The sequence below is a fragment of the Haliotis cracherodii genome, unplaced genomic scaffold, assembly GCF_022045235.1.
Source record: "Haliotis cracherodii isolate W230 unplaced genomic scaffold, xgHalCrac1.p SCAF_5, whole genome shotgun sequence".
Classification (NCBI taxonomy): domain Eukaryota; kingdom Metazoa; phylum Mollusca; class Gastropoda; order Lepetellida; family Haliotidae; genus Haliotis; species Haliotis cracherodii.
In genome coordinates this window covers 31,828,224-31,846,943 of record NW_027266308.1, presented here as the reverse complement: position 1 = coordinate 31,846,943, position 18,720 = coordinate 31,828,224, and the positions used below count along the sequence as shown (strand labels likewise).

Below are 18,720 nucleotides of genomic sequence, written 5' to 3'. Positions count from 1 at the left end.
TCGTACATGAAATCAAGTTACTTAATAATGTTACATAATAACCATGTTACACAACAGCATGTTACACCACAACATAGCCACTTTATAGTGATGTTGCATTATAAACATGTTACTTTGTAGCATTGTTACATCATTATCACATTACTTGATAACAATGTTACTTAATCACAATGTTATTTAAAACGTTACACCACAACAAAGCCACTTTTTAGCGATGTTGCACAATATCATAAACATGTTACTTTGTAACATTGTAACATCATTATCACTTAACTTAATAACTATGTTACTTAATCACCATGTTACTTTTAACATGTTACACTATAACAAAGCTACTTCATACCATTACTTAATAACCATGTTACTTTATAACCATATTGTTTTGCTAGACATCCTGAAGATAGGACCACACAAAGTAACCATTGCTGTCTTTTGTGGATACTTGATACTGCATACAAAAGAAGGGTATATCTGAATACAGGAAACTAATATTGATGACACTACAGCATACATACTGATTTCATATCCGAACTAATAAATAATTTGAATAGCTTTTATGATTATGAAGTAGCTTATTGAATATACTTTGTAGAATCATCAAAAATCATATAAAAACTGGATGGTGTCCAAACCACCATATTTTCTTTCCAATACGCTAAATGCGATTATGCTGAAAAGGGAGTACCATCGAAACAATGATACTTCAAACAGGGAGTAAAACACTAGGATGATGAAAATACACCAGAATGCCACCACTTTATAAAGATATCTCCTCACAGACTCTTCACTATAAGTTTCTACTGTGTCATAGATCATATCTTTGTCTTGTTTCTCAAAGGGAGAGAACTCTCTTTTTTCATAATACAAGCGGAGCTGTTCTTCCTTTTCTGACCACCGATTTTGACACCAGTTGACGAGGTCATCGGACGAGGTAGGGAAATCAACAACTGGCGTGGAATTCACATGGAAATGTATTTCTTCGGGGAAATTCCCAGTAAATACATCAAATTCCCCAATGGGCATTGTTTTGGGATATGCAACACTAATGTTGAGAACAGAATCGAGAAGTTTTTCTGAAAAAAATGAGAAAATATAGAAAGGTTAGAAATTAATAACATAATCAGTGTAAAACTCTATTCAATGATAAAAAGGCGAGTAAGTTAATAGTGATCAGGGATGGACATTGATCGAGCAGTCTTCTAGCAAGAATAGTGGTTACATAAAACACTAGGATCTCTGAAATTCAAAAACAAATGATTCAGGGATATGATTCTCCTGCAAAAAGAAAGAAATATCAAATTACAAACTGTCGACTGCATGGGCGTTCAGACATTTCTGAACGAAGCCACTGTGCACGATATTTTCGACAAATAAGCCAGTTCAACAATGTTTCAGACTGTAAATTATTATGCTGGTCTTAAATAAGATGTGAGTTTGATATTAAAAAATAATTGTTACAAATTAAGAGAGTGTTTGAAAGAAATAGAAAACCAATTTCCATTTTAAAAAATCATGTTTCACTGTTAGTTTTGACTAAGTTTTCTCAGAATAATAATCACTTTTGTGAAAACAGGATATACCAAATTAGGCAACAGGATAAACCAAATACAGATATGATCACCCATAATGGGTCAAATGTTACACAAGTTAGCAGAATCCTACTTGGGAAAAATCTCATGATAAATGGCAGCCTTTTGATGAGCACAGCCTATATGCAGTCAAAAGTACATCTGGCTTAGATCAAATTTTTCCTTTGTTCCACAATTTACTTTGGAAACCATGATGTGGGAAGTCAAGTTGTGTCAGATGTTTATGCGATGATAAATTGATGTAGCCAATTTAGGGAGTGGTCATTTATTGAAGGGATGGGTGTGAATCAGGGGAGGGTCACCCCAAAAATATGAGTCTCCAGGGGTAGGTCATAAAAAAATATTTGGGGAGCATCCTGAAAAATTGGACACTTTATAATTTAATATAAAGTGCTTTTGCATTTTGCCTTAACAAGGACATGGGGAGGGTATTCCAAACATATGACAAGCAATAAGGAAGGGTTATTATTTTTATCAAAACCTTTGAAACACCTGCATCCCCTTCGTAACAAAAGGATGGACGCTAAGGAAATTTAATTTGGTCCTGTATTGAAACAAATGTGCACGAGTCCAGTTTTTACAGATTCATCATCCAGGACACAGTATCATGTTAATATCTTACTCACTGAGCAATAATGCTGAGGGAACACACAAAAATATAAAAAAGGTATCCTTATTATCAACCTATTTCAGTTCAGTTTCTAAAATTCTTAATTACAATGTATAAATAATGTTCTATGAAATTGACAATAAACATTTCTTTTTCCCAACATTCACATCTCTTTTGCAATGTGTCAATCTGGTGCGGTTGTTAACAAGTTAACCTTGTACAATAGAGCACTCAGCAAACACCTTACATTGCCATTTGCAGTTAAGTTTTTAAAAAATCTGAATGATTTTATCTATCTCTGAAAATGTACTCTCAATACAGACCCATTGGCATGAATACAAACCTTCTTTCATCTGCTGGACGAGAAACACAAAGCCCGTTGTTCGAGGGTGAAGGACGTATCTATATTTAGGGAAGCCATTCTTCTCTGCAAACTTGTCACTCTTTGACAGAGTATTTGCAGTGAAGTCGGTACCCTCAGGAAACAACAGAAACTGAAAAAACATACCCTTTTTTATAGATCTGCCATTCTTTCTGGATTGTTTAAATAAAGGATGTTGAAGATGAAAGACGTCCGTCCATCCATAATGAGATATGTATAAATCCATTTCAAAGGATCGACAGCTCACAATGACATATAAATTGGCCATATCAAATTGCAATAAACTGACATTTAAAAAAAAACCAGCTTAAAATTGTATTATGGTTATGAATCTCCTCCAAAAATAATAATACTCTCACAAACTTTACCATGTTTACCATAGAAATAAATCAGAGCAGTGAATTTGCTACTTTACTACAAAGAAAACTCTTTTATTTTTATGCTGGGATTACCAGCCATATCAAGGCCAGGGACACCAATAGCATTTGCTTTACACATTGTGCTCATGTGGAGAACTGGACATGGTCTGATGAGTGAACGATATTAATGCTTTAACCTCACTGGCCCCTAATACTCTAGAAAATTTACAAAGTAAACGGTTTTCACCTGTAACCTGTAGTTAACCTTGCGGAAGTATTTCAGTGCTGCAGTGATGACTGGCTGGTCTGCTTCCCACCGCCGCTTTAAGAACAGGAACGCCGCACTCTGCATAGCCCAGCCTGAGGAACAGATGACATGTCACTGATTGGTAGATATCTTATTGAACATTGAGTTGCACCAAGTGCAGTCCCTTAAAAAAAACAGGAATGCCGTGCCCGAATCGCCCAGCCTGAGGAACAGATGACATGTCACTGGACAGTGAGAAGCTTCAAGAACAGGAAAGCAGCACTCTGCAGTACCCAGTCTGAGGAACACATAAAATGGCATTGATTGGTACATATTTATTGAACATTGAGCCGAATCGAGAATAGTTACTTCAAGTACACAAAAGCTGCCTTCTGAATCGCCTGGTCCGAGGACCAGAAGACGTAGCATTGATGAGTATATACTCTATTTGCCGTAAGCAACACAGCACTTTCCATCTCCCGATCTAAGGAACACACAAATGTCTTGCAAACTCAATATGGATAGTTATATTAAGTTCTTTCTTCTTATTATTTCACTTCACAGTTTTGCTCGAAATGTCTTGTCAAAATAAAAAGATGCAGTGAAGGCCACTACTGGTGACAAATATCTGATTACCTCTGATTACCAATCAGATTCAATGAGATTATGCCCAAGCTGTTACCATGGTTACAGGAACCTACCTGGTCCCGGGACAAACTTGAGCTGGTCCTTGAGTGAGATCTTGTAATGCCTGAGGGAGCCGCATCGGAGCTGGTAGGACATGAGGAACAGCCAGTCAAGTCGTGTGCGATGGTTCATCAAGATCAGCACGCTGTCTGTTGGCTTGGAAGGTCGACCTTGGACCTTGATCTTCACCCCCAGCATCAACTCGTACATGGCCTGGTGGAGAGACGCATGGTGATCAGAAAATACATCAACTTCCTTTCAAATCATTACTTGTTTTTGTCAGATCAAAGGAGACTAAGAGAGGTACTTCAATGTATAAAGTTTAAAACTGATGCATGTTAAAAATCTTACATGTTCAACAACTGAATATAGGGTTGGTGATATATTTTGCTGAAGGTTTGCTAAAGTGTGTCCAGTGCTGGTGGTTGCAGCGACACACAGATGATGGTTTGGTCAGAACCACAAAGTCCATGGTTGAGTCCTATGTCACACAGACCATGGTTGAATAAGGGTCACATACCATATTGTTTGTTTGTCTGTTTGTTTGTTGTTTAACGCCAGACTCATCATCAATATTCAAGCTATATGACGGTGGTCTGTAAAATAATTGAGTCTGGGCCAGACAATCCAGTCATTAACTTCATGAGCATCGATCCACGCAATTGGCATACAATGACATGTCAGAGTCTAACCACCCCGTCGCCTCTTACTACAAGTATAGCCGCCTTTTATGGCAAGCATGGGTTGCTGAAGACGTTTTCTAGTCTGGATCTTCACAGGTCACACAGCATTGTTGTATCAATGGACCGTATGGACAATGGCTGAGTCCGGGTCACACACACCATGGCTAAGTCTGGGACACATGGTTTTGAAACAGATCTAGCTGATTTGTAACTATGGATGAGGTTTGAGTTCTCCAATAGGAGAATAAAATACAGTCAAAGCAGTGCACACATCTAATGTCTCCTCCAAAGAAGACAGCAACATCTGTTCCATCAGTTCCGAAGAAATCCTGGATGACTTCCTCTTGACAGGTGAGACCATTAATGGCCAATATTATGCTAATCTGCTTAGGCAACTGCGCAAAAATATCAAGGCAGTTGTAGGAATTGAGTGAGCGAGTGAGTTCGGTTTAACACCGTTTTTAACAGTATTCCAGTTATATCGCAGCGTGTCAGCTTAATGTGGGAGGAAAGCCCGAAGTGATGCAGGTCTCAGATGTTTACCACTTCGGTGAAACCCACAAGCATGGGTATGGTGCTGATAAACCTAGAAACATAATCAGAGCGAACAGGATTCGAACCCACAATCATAGGTTTCTGGCATGCCCAAGGGACGCAACTCAGCACAGTGAATCACGGTACCTTAGACACCTGGGCCACTTGTGCCCACCAGTTGTAGGAAAACTACTCAAGTCTACAAGTCTGTTGTTGCCATGGCTGCAATGCATGACCGTGATTTTCAAACTCATTAAACATCCTACATATGCATCATGTTCATCAGATTTGGCAATCTAGACACTCTGGCATTGTTGGCAAGTGTGTGGACCTCAGAGGGGATTATGTTGAAAAATAATTTGCAAGCAACTCCATTCACGCAGTTCATCACAGTCATGATAGTTCAGTTCAGCACTTTTCAGCCACTCCTTATAACTCAAAAAGTGCATTTTATTGCAGGATAAAGCAATTGGTGCCTTTGATCTTTTAGCGAGCATGTTAATGCATAGAAATTGTGTGGCAACATCTGTGAGCATGATGAATGAAATCAATTGAAACGTCCCACTTTGAGCATGGCAAAAATATATACCGTATTCACTGTATAAAGCAATCCGCTCCAAAGAGCACCCCCTGACCAACTCCTACACCAGTCTGTAAGTATACCTTATAAGCACTCCATACTAAGCAGAAAACACAGCAGTGTAGAAGGGCTAGTAAATTGCCTTATAAGTAGCTATTGTAAAAATAAAAGTTTGTTCTATACAGCACGATCTCTGCCAACAAATTTAACTTGTGCATGGTCTTAACTTTTGGGGAATCTTCTAACTGCCCAGGACGCTTACCATGAATTACTACAGCAAATATGTTAAGTGAAAATCTATCTCCGACATACACTCTCAGCATGGTAAGGAGGCATATGAATGTTGGCACTCTCATGAAGCTTGGGTCACCAGATTTAATTTTTGTTAATCATGATGTTGATGAATCACATTTCATATACAGATTAACTGGTTGTTGCTTCACCAAGTTGAAGTGTATCTTAGGTGTATAAAAGGACTCTAGGAATAGTAACTTTGGTAATACATTACTGGGGTCTATAGTCTAGCTGTGTGATTCACTGCCACCCAAACTCCATGATAAAAGCAGGAACATTTGAGTGATACATAAAATCAGTGGTCTGAGAAACAGCCATAGCCCCTACATGCCCTAATACTGAAACAGCTCTGTCCTATCTGTTAATGGAATGTCCTGGTGTTTCTCAATTAGAATCATGGTCATGAAATACACCGTCTGACCTGGTGTAAATGTCTACTGGAGTACTTGGGGAGTTCCCTTTGCCTACTGCACACTGCATGGTAAACAAGTTTTGAACAATCATACAACCACACTGTCACATCTGTATGGTCTAACAACAAGCTAGATGTTCTTATTTTATTATCATGATTATGTTCACAGATTCATTTACCTGTTTACAGCATATAAACAAAAAAATCCCTTAAATATAACGTTTGATTTCTAACATTTTTCATATTACATTTCAATTAAATCATGTTAACATGCATGGTTAATGTCCCTGTTAAAAAATAAACATTTGTGAATGTCAGAAAAGGGTGATATTATATATTATATATAAATTGGCATGATTGTAGTATATGTAGACTTGTAACAATTATTGTCAATATATCTGCTGCTTCTGAACTTTTCACAATTGTGAATTCATGCTTACCTTGTAATGTCAGAGAGAAAGTGAGATATCTTGCTATTTTAACAGGTATATTAAATTGATTACCATCTTTCATGTTTATGCATATCAACAGCATGGATCAGTGTGACAGATGTAGCAGACAAGGTAGACCATGTCATTATGTGTCTTGTCTATGGTAAGTGAACAATTCTTGTTATACCCATGCAATTGATGATTGACCCATCAAGATGCCCTGATTATCTTTGTAAAGTAATGATAATATTACATGGATAGAAATGTACTGTTTCAAGTGTGCCACACATCTTATCTAGGCAAGAGACTTAACTGACTTTAAAAGTCCAGTTTCCACCCTTGCCGAACTAGGCTGGAATTACTGGGCTCGATCAGAGCGCCATATGTCCCTTCTAAGCCTCTCCTATGGATCAATCAGGTTCCACCTCTCGTATCACTTGCATTTGTTTCAAACAAAATGGCGGCGCCCAGACAAGAATATCTAATCGATAATCAAGATCTATATTGTAATAAAACTGGTCTTACATCGCAAAGTGAATCAAATCATGTGAGCACCTTGGTTAAAAACATGAAAAGATTTAGAAAATATCTGTTGAGAACGAGTTGGCAGTGCACATGCTTTGTCAATCATGCCATCGACCAAAATCTGCACGACAGTTTTTTAATTACGGGTTTTGATTTCGTTATGCAACTTTGATCGGAATGTCCAGACTCGTTAGTCCAGCCAAAACGTACCTCCATAATACCAGCCTAGTTTGGCAAGGATGGATACTGGACTTTCATAGTCCCTAGCCTCGGGAAGATGGTGCCATAGGGCACCAGCGCTTTATGTGAAGCACAAATGTGTGTCGCGTATGCACACATGTTGAGATTTGGACACAGAACAAGAATATACAGTCTCACTCAGGATGCATAATAATTATTGACATACAGCACAGTCATTTCACCAATCAATCATGACCACTATCCATATGATCTCTGAAGTAATTGTCAAAATGAACAGTACACTACACCATTTCATTACTTTACCTGACCCTAATATTGCCTACAAGGACTCATACAGGGAGACTACTCTCAGGCTTCAATTTGGGTTACAAACGGTGCCCGCAAGGGCTCACTAGCTTCTGTGAGTTGATTTGCTCGCTAACGCTAACTAAGATACCTGCAGCATTTTTTATTTCAGAATGCATGGATAATGCGATTGCTACTCCCTTGTTGTCATCCATGTTTCCTGGCATAACCGTACACCTCTGTATTTGTCGTCATTCACTTGATGCTCAGTTAATGAATTTATTACAGGTCTAATTAGGGGTAGCACCACTCGGATTACCTGACATATGTTAACATTCAGCATTTCTTGTATCTGAAGTAATTATCCAATCTAAATCCAGGTCTGAAGTGGAGTGAAATGTATGTTATGTAAATATGCACGTGATAGCACAGCAAGAGAGGAAGGATCAGCTGAGTTACAAAAAGAAACATCCATCAAAGGATTAACTGAAAATATGTTGATTGATTAATCACTGTTATCATGGTTATCTTGCACAGTTGATTTGTCTAAGTAAGTGTTTACATGTGTAAGGTTTACGAAAGCAGACGGAATACACCCATATCTGGGCATAAAGTGCCTAAGTAAAACAACATACCTTGTTCAAAGGATCAGCCGATAATAAGTTGAGTTATAATATCCAGAAACGCTGTATATATTTTAAAATATTAGATTGCTATTAAGACATGTGACATCAAACAAGTTTCTTTTAGTCTGTCTTACAGACCCTGATACAAATATATATCAAATACAGCCCATGCAAGTCTATAATGTTTGGCAAGTCTAGATCACTGCAGTATCAGTATCTGAAAATGAAGAGAGTCACAGCGCTACTTTTTATTATATTTTTATTAAGATAACTGAACAACTGTTTTTATGTACGAATGTTCATTTCAGAGACTAGATTTCAGTCTAAAGTTTCTCTGTACAGGTGCAGATGTACGGAATATTGTTCCTTTATGTGGATATTCATGGATTCATTCTTCCAACAAGGTAATGGACTAATATTATACATATAACTTTGGTTGGTTGTAATTACGATATTTGCATTTTATTTTCATTCATTTGCTGTAGCATTGAACAGAATCATTCTTGTTCCTCTATGTTTTCATTGGTAAGTTCTTCAACATTGTTCAGTGCGAGATGTTGGTAACTGAGGGCTAGGGACGCCCCAGGAGAGGAAGAGGCATATTTTTGGTTCTGTGTTATAGGATCGAAGTCCAGACGGGAAGTTTCAGTGTGTTGTGACAGGATAAGAAATAATCAAATATTTCTACCCCTGAATGTATCTAAAAGTTACATCTGACGATATGATACACACCACACCAAGTTCACCAACCCAAGAACTGAATCATGTCATAGGACTTTTCTGAATTTCAAAAAGTAATATTCATGAAGTTTTGCAATGACCTAGCCTGAAAACTACTTGGTCTAGTGTTACGTTACTCCCACAACTAAGCAAAAAATGCTAAATCTCATTGCATAAAACTTATGAGAACAAGCCTGAATTAAACTGTGATGCAAGTTAAACATGTTAAATGCTAACTGCTAACTCACGTTGGCGATCATGGCCATGGAACACGAAGACTTTCACAAAATAACAAGTTTGTGACATGTATCGTAATGTGATTCAAGTGAAGCAATATGTATTATTGCAGCATGTATTGATACATAAAGGTGTATTGTGACCCAATTATAAAGAATATTATTTGGAAAATACAAAAACAACAAATTTGACAAAATCTCAGTGCCACTGCAAATGTTTGACTAACACTCTTTGATTCACATTTCTTACATTACATGTTTAGCTGCAACCTGAGTCATGGGATTTCCGAGTTAGGATATGTTCACAGCAGTGTATGCTGGTCATACAAGATGTAATGGATCAGGCGGTCAGGCTCAGTGACTTGTTTGATGGTGTGTCAACCTGCCCCGAGGGTGTGGATCATTGCTCATAATATCAATCACTGGACTGTCTGGCCCGGGCTCAATTATGTACAGGCTGCCATTATATAGCTGGAATATTACTCAGAGCAGAGGTTAACTTGGTGATGACAGGTGAACATCCAACCAAAAACAGACTATGACGTATATCCATATCTGCTTATTGTCCTATGGCAGACTGACCTTTGTTGTTTTCAAGACACTTGGCACAGTGCAGTTAAACCTGTGGTAACAGTCCACCACATGGGCAATATGCTCAATTTGCTCAAAAGGTATCCAGTTTCCCTATAAGCTTACATGAACTTTCAGCTTAGGTGAGCTCATAAATCGACACATTAAACACTGCAGTAATCCCAGCAAAGCCTCTTTTATAGCTTAGGCTGTTGAGACACTTAGGGAATAGAGATGATAGGTTTTCAATCACTCTGGATAAGTACTTATTAGATCTCTTTCACCTTAAAAACTCAAGGTGTTGTTGTCTTCATGTTTATCCCAAATAGGCATGATAGAATAACTCTTCACAGTCTGGTCCTGTGAAGATGCCCAGCATACATGTCATGGTGAGCAATGATTACCCAAACTGAAAGTAACTAAGAATGAACAAGGCAAAAAGTGAGCAGGGCTCACTAGTACCTCCAATTTCGATTCCAACATATTTCTAACTTCAAAACAAGAAAAAAAGCAATATTGTTTCAGAAAATCCACTTATGGAAATCAAACTTTGCAATGCATCTCTCCTATTGGTATATAAACTGAACCCCTAATTGGAAAAGAATCTATTCAGCAGTTTTATTGTTATAGGTCACACTAATGTTGAAGTAAAAAAAATTGAAAAAATCTAGGTTCAAAACATGAAAAAAAATCACATTTTGTCAGAAAATACGCATATCAAACTCAAACTTTGCACTGCACTTCTATTGGTATAGAAAGTGTTCCTTAAATTTGAAAAGAATCCATGTAGTAGTTCTCAAGTTATAGGTCGCACATATGTTGTAGTGAAAACAACTCTTTCTAAATTCAAAACATAAGGAAAAATTCCTATTTTCTCAGAACATGCAGAAAATCCACACATCAAAATAAAACTTTGCACTGCACCTCATCTATTAAAGGGGCACTGATCTAACGCAATTCCCGGGACTGGTTGTTGCCTTTGTTATTGGTTTTTCCCCGTGAGTACCCGGATGATACGCAACGCAACTGAGCATGACCAGAGACTGGGCTACCGTCTGCAAGGACAGCTAAATAAACTTGAGGGCTGGAGGCAATATTTGTTTTACGAATTTTTGCATAAACACTGATTGGGTAACTGTGATCTATAAAGATTTCGACAAAGAGCGCATGTTAATTAATTTCCTCAGCCTATACAAACAGACAAAAAGAACGGCGGAGCTCATCGGATGTCCTTATTTGGAAATACCCCAGATGGTTATAGTTTAATACTAAAAAAAGTAACTATGCAGTGAAAGCATTTTCGGATTTCGGATTGCGTCGATAATACGATTACTAATCCCTTGTTGTCATCCACATTTTCTTGTATAACCCTTCACTTGTGTATTTGTCGTCATTCACTTGATGCTCAGTTAATGAATTTATTACAGGTACAATTATTGGTAGCACCACTTAGATTACCTGACAAAGGTTCCCATTTGGCATTTATTGTGTCTGGGGTAATTATTCAATCTAAATCCAGGTTTGAAGTGAGGTGAAATATGTGTGATGTAATATGCACGTGGCAGACCAGCAAGAGGTGAATGATCAGTTGAGTTACTTTTTTGTAAATCAGCGGATCGTTCATAGTCATCAAAGGATTAACAGAAAATACACTGATTGATTAATCACTGTTATCTTGCACAGTGGATATGTCAAAAGTGAGTGTTTACATGTCTATGTTTAATAAAACAAAGGGAATACACTCATATCATGGCGTGAAGTGCCGATGTAAAAACAACATACTTTGTTCAAAGGGTTAACTGATAATACGTTGATTGATTGCTCATTGTTATCTATCACTCAATGGATTTTTTAGGAACCGTGGACGTTATGAAAATAGTTGTCACGTGGGCTTTCTTAGTCGACCCTTGAGACTTGACACCTATGTGAAACACCTGAAACAATCCAAGTGATCAGTTGAGAAACGAACATGGGTTATAATATCCCGAAACGATATATATCTTTTAAAATATTTGATTGTTACAGAGACATGTGACATCAAATAAGTTTCTTTGTACAGATGCAGACGAGTGGGATATTGTTCCTTTGTGTGGATATTCACGGATACATTCCTCGAACAAGGAAGCTCCTAAAATTTATACACATAAATTTGGTAGGTTGCAATTATGGTATTTGCATTTTGTTTTCCTTCATTTGAACCGATTCGGTCTTGTTTCTCTACGTCTTGGTTGGGAAATTCTTCAATGCGCGATAGACGTTGTTTTCACAGGTCTTTTCCTTTGTAAGCGTGTATATATTACCGTCAATTTGTAAAATGTGATTCTCTCAGGCAATTTATAAAATGTGTAAATATTTCAGTCATTTTGACTAAAAAATCTGTCCAGATTGATTAAGATGATCAAAAGGGCCTACAAACATCACAACAGATTATTATGTAGGATTAGAAGCCAAACAACATAGACATGTACTTTTCAACGTAACATTTTCAGTCTCTTGGCGATGACATTAAACATCAAAATGTTTGGAATTCGTTATCATAATAATACAGATGGAAATGTTTTTCAGTCACTTTGTAAAATAACTCAATATTTAGACTTTAAATTAATTTGAAAATGTTACACATTTTGACAGTAAAAAAATATACACACTATAAAAAAAGCAATATTTACTTTAAGTCAAAATAGTGTAAAAACAAATCTCAAAATTACCAAGCAAGAGACTTATCAAAACTTCGTCAACATTACCGATGCTACCGATGCGCTTACGAATTGCGCAGCAGAGGTCGCGAACTAGTCTAGATTTCTGCTATACATCCGGGTACTCACTGGGAAAACACAATAACAAAGGCAACAACCAGTCCCGGGGAATGGCTTTAGATCAGTGCCCCTTTAATATGGAAACTTGTCCCTTAATTTGTAAAGAATCCACAAAATAGTTTTCAAGTAAAATATCGCACAAACATGACAAATGTTAAGTAAAAACATTCTGTTAACATGGTTAAAGTAAAAAAAAAATGAACACACATGATGATGCACATTCAACATACTTCCTGAATCAGTGCATCTCAAATTTCAAAATGAAATGGCTGTGTTCTGGGCATCTAAGTCTTTTAAAATATGGATGTTGTAGACAAGGTAGAGGCCATTTGTGAAGCAGGATCAGAACTCTGTGCAATTTGCTTCATGTTCATCCACTTTACCATCTCTTGCCTTCCATCCCTTACACTCAGGATGTTCAACATGTTTGTTCAGAGGAGATACAAGGATGCATTTTATCGAAGATTGGACAGTTTCATTTCATTATTCAGAGAATAAGTAACAAGCTTCAAGTCTGAGGTATTACAGATTATTTGCCCTGAATTAATTAACACAAACATCAGTTTGTAACATTGACTGAGGGATTGAAATATAATATATAACTAAGTGGGTGTCTAAAACCAACAAAACTTAGAAATACTAAGGATGACGAACACAGAGTCCTTGTCGTACTACAACTGTTAAAAGACAATAATTTAGACAATTCTTATACCACATCAAAGAACCTCCATTTAGTCTTGATTTTAGTTATGTAAGGGAGAAATTAAGGTCTATTTGTGATCACATGTTGTGATGTCCATGATCATGATGATATCAGCTGATTTTCTTTATCTCTACCCTTGTCTATGTACGTATAAATGCATACATGCATAAGATCATGAGCATGATGAGGAAATATAGGAGAATATTGATAAGTATGCCTAGATCTATCTACATATGCTTGACACATGGCATTTACAATTCTGTTCATTCCAGAACATTCACAAGACTTAATCAAAATTATCATTACACAGATGTACCCCCCTGACCATAATACATTTATATGATGCTAACAATAGAGCAGAAAATGCTGGACAATCATCAGTGTAAGTTAATGAAGACACAATGCTAGCGTGATTTGGCGGATGATCAGTGTACGCCGCGTTTATCACGAACTTACAGGCACATGCAAACGAACACTCACTTACCACTGCAAATGAGAACCACATGTACAGGAAAAAATCCAGAATACTCCTTGCCCATTTTGGCTTCAGTATTATCAAAGGAAGGAATGGCATCAAAAGCACTATGGAGCCAAAAAAGCTTGAAAAATACAGAACTGTTGTGAACACGATTCCTCCCGCTAGATTCCTCGCTCCCGGCATGGCTACTGTTTCTCGATTCACCAGCAGACTTCAAACGGAAACAGGATGTCAATTTGAACGAACATTAAGTCATGCTGTCAACAAACATGCGTTGTAGGTAATCGTTGTCATCTTTGCAATAGTGAATTGTTGATATTTCAAATCATATTTGCAGCCTACACAACCATCGACCCTTCCATTGATTTTAAAACAACGAGGTTAGGAAATAAGAGTGACCTCCCCTTGCCCTGCATATTTAGCAAGATGCAGATTAGATCAGGGCTGGGCAAGGCTATCTGATTTCGGCGTTCACATGACTGATGAAGCCTTAATCGGTATTTAAAGGTTCAAGGTTGACAATGATTTGTAACAACGGGTGTATATCTAAATAGCCATTGTTAATTGAAAATAGTCGAACATAGATTATTTTAATCTCGTCATCTTTTTCAATAAGATCTTCAACATGTTCGTGTGATCCCCTTTTTTATACTAATGTGTTTTATTAGTTTCGTTGGTGCAATTATATTCATAAAAGTAACATAGTCGCATTATACATGTACTACATCGAACTTTACGTTTGTTGAATGTGACAGCAATGGCATAATAACATGAAGGACCATGCACTTTGTTTTAATGGATTTCTTAAATATGAACATATAAATCACAAGGGATATGTATGGGATTTAATTTATCAATAAATTTTCACCATTTCACGTTGTATTATTTCTTCTGGAAATACATTCTCCGACATAAAATTTGGCGACGCAAGGCTTTGATCCTCTTATACTCATAACATAAATGTGTCTTTTTGCTACTATTACAATGTGATTGAGAAAGTTGTTATTTAGCCTTCCCAAAATAAGGGTATTTTGAAATCATAATTACTATATTTTCCTTTTCGTCCCAGGTAAAATACTTTTCTTCCTTGTCGATGTACCATTCGCAAAATAGATTAATTAACTAGGGGAATTTACTGTGATTTGGTTGTTTTGCCTTTTTTGCTTTCCGAAAGAATGTTTGAGGATGTCATCATATCTACAATTAAGGTTTTGGGGATAGGATTTGAATGACGCAAAACCAAACGAACAAAGTATACCATATCGATACTAAGAAGTGCGCAATCTGTGACGAAATCCATAAGAAAAGTCATTATACATACCCGGTAAATTAAATTTCTCAAGGCCAAGCTGGAGATATTACATTGTATATATCCAAGTATTTCATTCATATGTATATAATAAAATATATTATACATGGTAAACTATATATATATATTTACGAATTTCACTGCCGACCCCTGCTGTTAGAATGAATTTACTGTACATTACAAGTGCCAGTCAAAACGGACCTGAAGTAATACACACACTAACACTAACACACACTAACACTAACACACACACACTAACACACGAACACACGTCCTTGGGGTTCATTGTCGGAAGAACACTGCAACACTGATCATCCGAGAAGAACACTGTAGAAATGATCAACCGGGAAGAACTGATGACTCCTTGATAAGGATGTCTCTTTTCGTGTGACAGTACAACTTGTTGCAATCTGCCGAACACAAATCCACGGACTATAAAAAAAATTCTGAGCCAACATGCAAACATTTCCATAATGAGTAATGCTTATAGTATCAATGTGCAAATGTTTGAGGAAAGTTCAGTTGACAATATTCGTCAGTGGGAGTTAAATCTGTTTAGAACTGTTCGGGCCACCCTGGAATGTTTTCAGTTACTCATTATAGCTGAGTTGCAACACTTATGTATGGACCTCTGTAGATTCTGGTTGAGAAAGGTCTTCATCAACCCATGCTTGTCAAAAGACGCGACTATGCTTATCGTAAGAGGCGACTAGCGGGGTCACGTGGTCAGGCTCGCTGACTAGGATGATGCATGTCATGATATCCCAATTGCGTAGATCGATGCTCATGATGTCAATCACAGGATTGTCTGGTCCAGACTCGATTATATACAGACCGCTATCATATAGCTGGAATATTGCCGAGTGCGGCGTTAAACAACAAACAAACATTCACTCACTCACTGGCTAAAAGGTAGACTAAAGCCACTCAGTCACTCATGACTGGCTACAGGGTAGACTGAAGCCACTCACTCACCCACTGGTTACAAGGTACATTCAAGTAATCCACTCACTAACTTGCTTAATACGAATTTAATTCGCTCACTTAGAAGCTGACTTGAATTCAAATGACTTACTTGATATGGCGTATCGCCGAAAGAGATATATGTTGATGATACACAGTGATTATACTATCACGGAATGATGGTCGCGTATGTGACAGTGGTTATCGTATCATTGAGTTATATTGGTGTTAACCTGTGATGTAGGTCACACCGTGGTTATGTTATCGTTGAATGATACCAGTATATATTATCAACAGTGCATATCGTATCGTTGAATGATATAGGCGATAAACAGTGGTTACCGTGTCGTTGAATGACGTAGACGATAAAAACGTTATCGTATTACTAGTATTTTACTGATAGGAGTGATATACCGTGGTTATCGAATCATTGAATGGTGTAGACGATAAACAGTTATTATCGTATGCATTGAATGAGGTAGGGGGTTAAAAATAGTTATCATGTGGTTGAATGGTGTAAGACAAACATTAGCACTACTATCATTGAGTTGAGTTTAAAGCCGCTTTGAACAGTATTCCAGTTATATCACGACGTGTCAGATTGATCTGGGATGAAAGCCCGAAGTTATGCAGGTATTAGAGATTTACCACATTGGTGAAACCCAGGAGAAGCGGTCTGGTGCTGACAAACCTAGAAACAATATCATTGAATGATGTTGTGGGTGGTAATCGTATTGAACGTAGGCGATAAACCGTAGTTATCGTATCACTGAATTGTTGACATCATCCACATCGTGGTGATTCCTCGTTACAACAGGTCTGTAAATAATCGCTTCCTTGATGATGAAAATGTTGGAGGTTTAACGAGTGCTTCCGTCTGACCCGATTTCGCACTCGGGTTTTTCCTTCCGCTAGATTTTAAAAGCGTCTAAGCATTTGAACACATATCATATATGAGATCTGTTTTTAGTTCATTGGAGTGTCTTGTTGCCTTTCACGAATGCATGTATTTGGCGTTTGTGAATCATGAATACTGCTAACCTCCATTTCATGGTTAATAATCTCTAGTGACCTTGATTCCGGCAAAATATTATGTAACACGATTTAGTGACTATAATTTATAATCTATAATTTTCATTAAACGCTTTATCTCTATACAAGTTCAGTTTAATCTTATTTAAAGTTTATTTCCACTGAAATGTAAAATGTATGTGTCAAAAAGCACCACACGATCACTAGATCAATACTTAACGGAGGTATTATAAACAGGTGTTGAGTTGGGCTCAAGAAACGACATCACTAACAGTCAAGATTGGTATGGATTGCATGGACGCATACATATGAAATAAAAACACAAACATGCCAAACGATTTGTTTGTTTGTTTGTTTGTTGTTTAACGTCGCACTCAGCAATATTCCAGCTACATGACGTGAGTCTGTAAATAATCGAGTCTGGACCAGACAATCCAGTAATTGAAATCATGAGCATCGATCCACGCAATTGGGATATGATGACATGCTTCAACCAAGTCAGCGAGCCTGACCACCCGATCGTATTGTGCAAATGTTCAGACAATATCTTGAGGATATTCTAGTTCCTGACGGACCCTGCCCATATTTTGATAGTGTTTAATGGATGGTATATGAAAACTCCATGAACTCGAACTCATCTGAACCATATAGACGTACGTCGAGTTATCCATACTTCGAGCGAAGTGTCAGTTAAAACATAGCACAGATGAAGTTTTACAGAACCAAGTTACATTGCCTTAAACGAGGTATCGAATAAAAGAACAAAGAATTAGTATTCTTAATATATATATATATATATATATATATATATATATATATATATATATATATATATATATATATATATATATATATAGTGTGGCAACCTATGAGTCATCTGGCTCCAGCAGAAGTAATAATACATTGTCGTTTATATCTAGAACGATCCCAGCTTTAAGTAGCGTTTATCTTGTTTTTCCTGCAAAGCCCAATATAATGAAATTCTAAATGGAGAAAGGCAACCGAGAGATTATAACAAAACATGTCAAATGAAAACTATAAAAAAAAACAGTCTACCAGACATAGAAATACATACTACATTTTTAATTGGTTAGCGGGATTTCTTCTTGACATCCCTGCCTTGAAAACGGATCCACTCGACCAGAAAATACAGTGACATCTGAAATCGTGATATATGGTCCATTTAACATGGCTACGAGAAAATTCAATCATCAGATGAGGTGTCATCGTATACCACCTTTTGCTTTCACCATTATCTTTCCCTTGATTGCATTATGTCCCTTGGTTCCCTTGTTCCTACTTTGAAAGTAACGTATTTTCTCGCGTGACATCTGTCTGGGCTTCGGCCCACGCACAACACAGATCACAGTATCGATCCGTTGCCGAGGCCACCACGAATGAAGAGAAGATATATAGAGGGAAGAGAGAGGTTGGGTTAGAGAGGTGGG

At 37.3% G+C, this 18,720-nt stretch overlaps 1 protein-coding gene across 1 annotated transcript; it reads right to left on the bottom strand.

Moving 5' to 3' along the window:
• Positions 1–293: 293 nt before the first annotated feature.
• Positions 294–14,316, bottom strand: LOC139442189 (lysocardiolipin acyltransferase 1-like). Its single transcript, XM_071222978.1, has 5 exons — positions 13,975–14,316; positions 3,889–4,087; positions 3,188–3,300; positions 2,543–2,693; positions 294–1,073 (listed from the first exon to the last, which is right to left on the bottom strand). Exons 1-5 carry the CDS (start codon positions 14,149–14,151, stop codon positions 598–600), a joined length of 1,116 nt encoding a protein of 371 aa, XP_071079079.1. The 5' UTR covers positions 14,152–14,316; the 3' UTR covers positions 294–597.
• Positions 14,317–18,720: the final 4,404 nt, after the last annotated feature.

What these genes read in the sequence shown, in the direction of transcription:
- LOC139442189 (XM_071222978.1), bottom strand. Translation starts at nt 14,151, where the DNA reads ATGCCGGGAGCGAGGAATCTAGCGGGAGGAATCGTGTTCACAACAGTT. An exon ending in CAAGTTTGTCCCGGGACCAG is followed by an intron (nt 3,301 to 3,888) that starts GTAGGTTCCTGT and finishes TCTGTTCCTCAG; the next exon opens with GCTGGGCTATGCAGAGTGCG. An exon ending in CGTCCAGCAGATGAAAGAAG is followed by an intron (nt 1,074 to 2,542) that starts GTTTGTATTCAT and finishes CATTTTTTTCAG; the next exon opens with AAAAACTTCTCGATTCTGTT.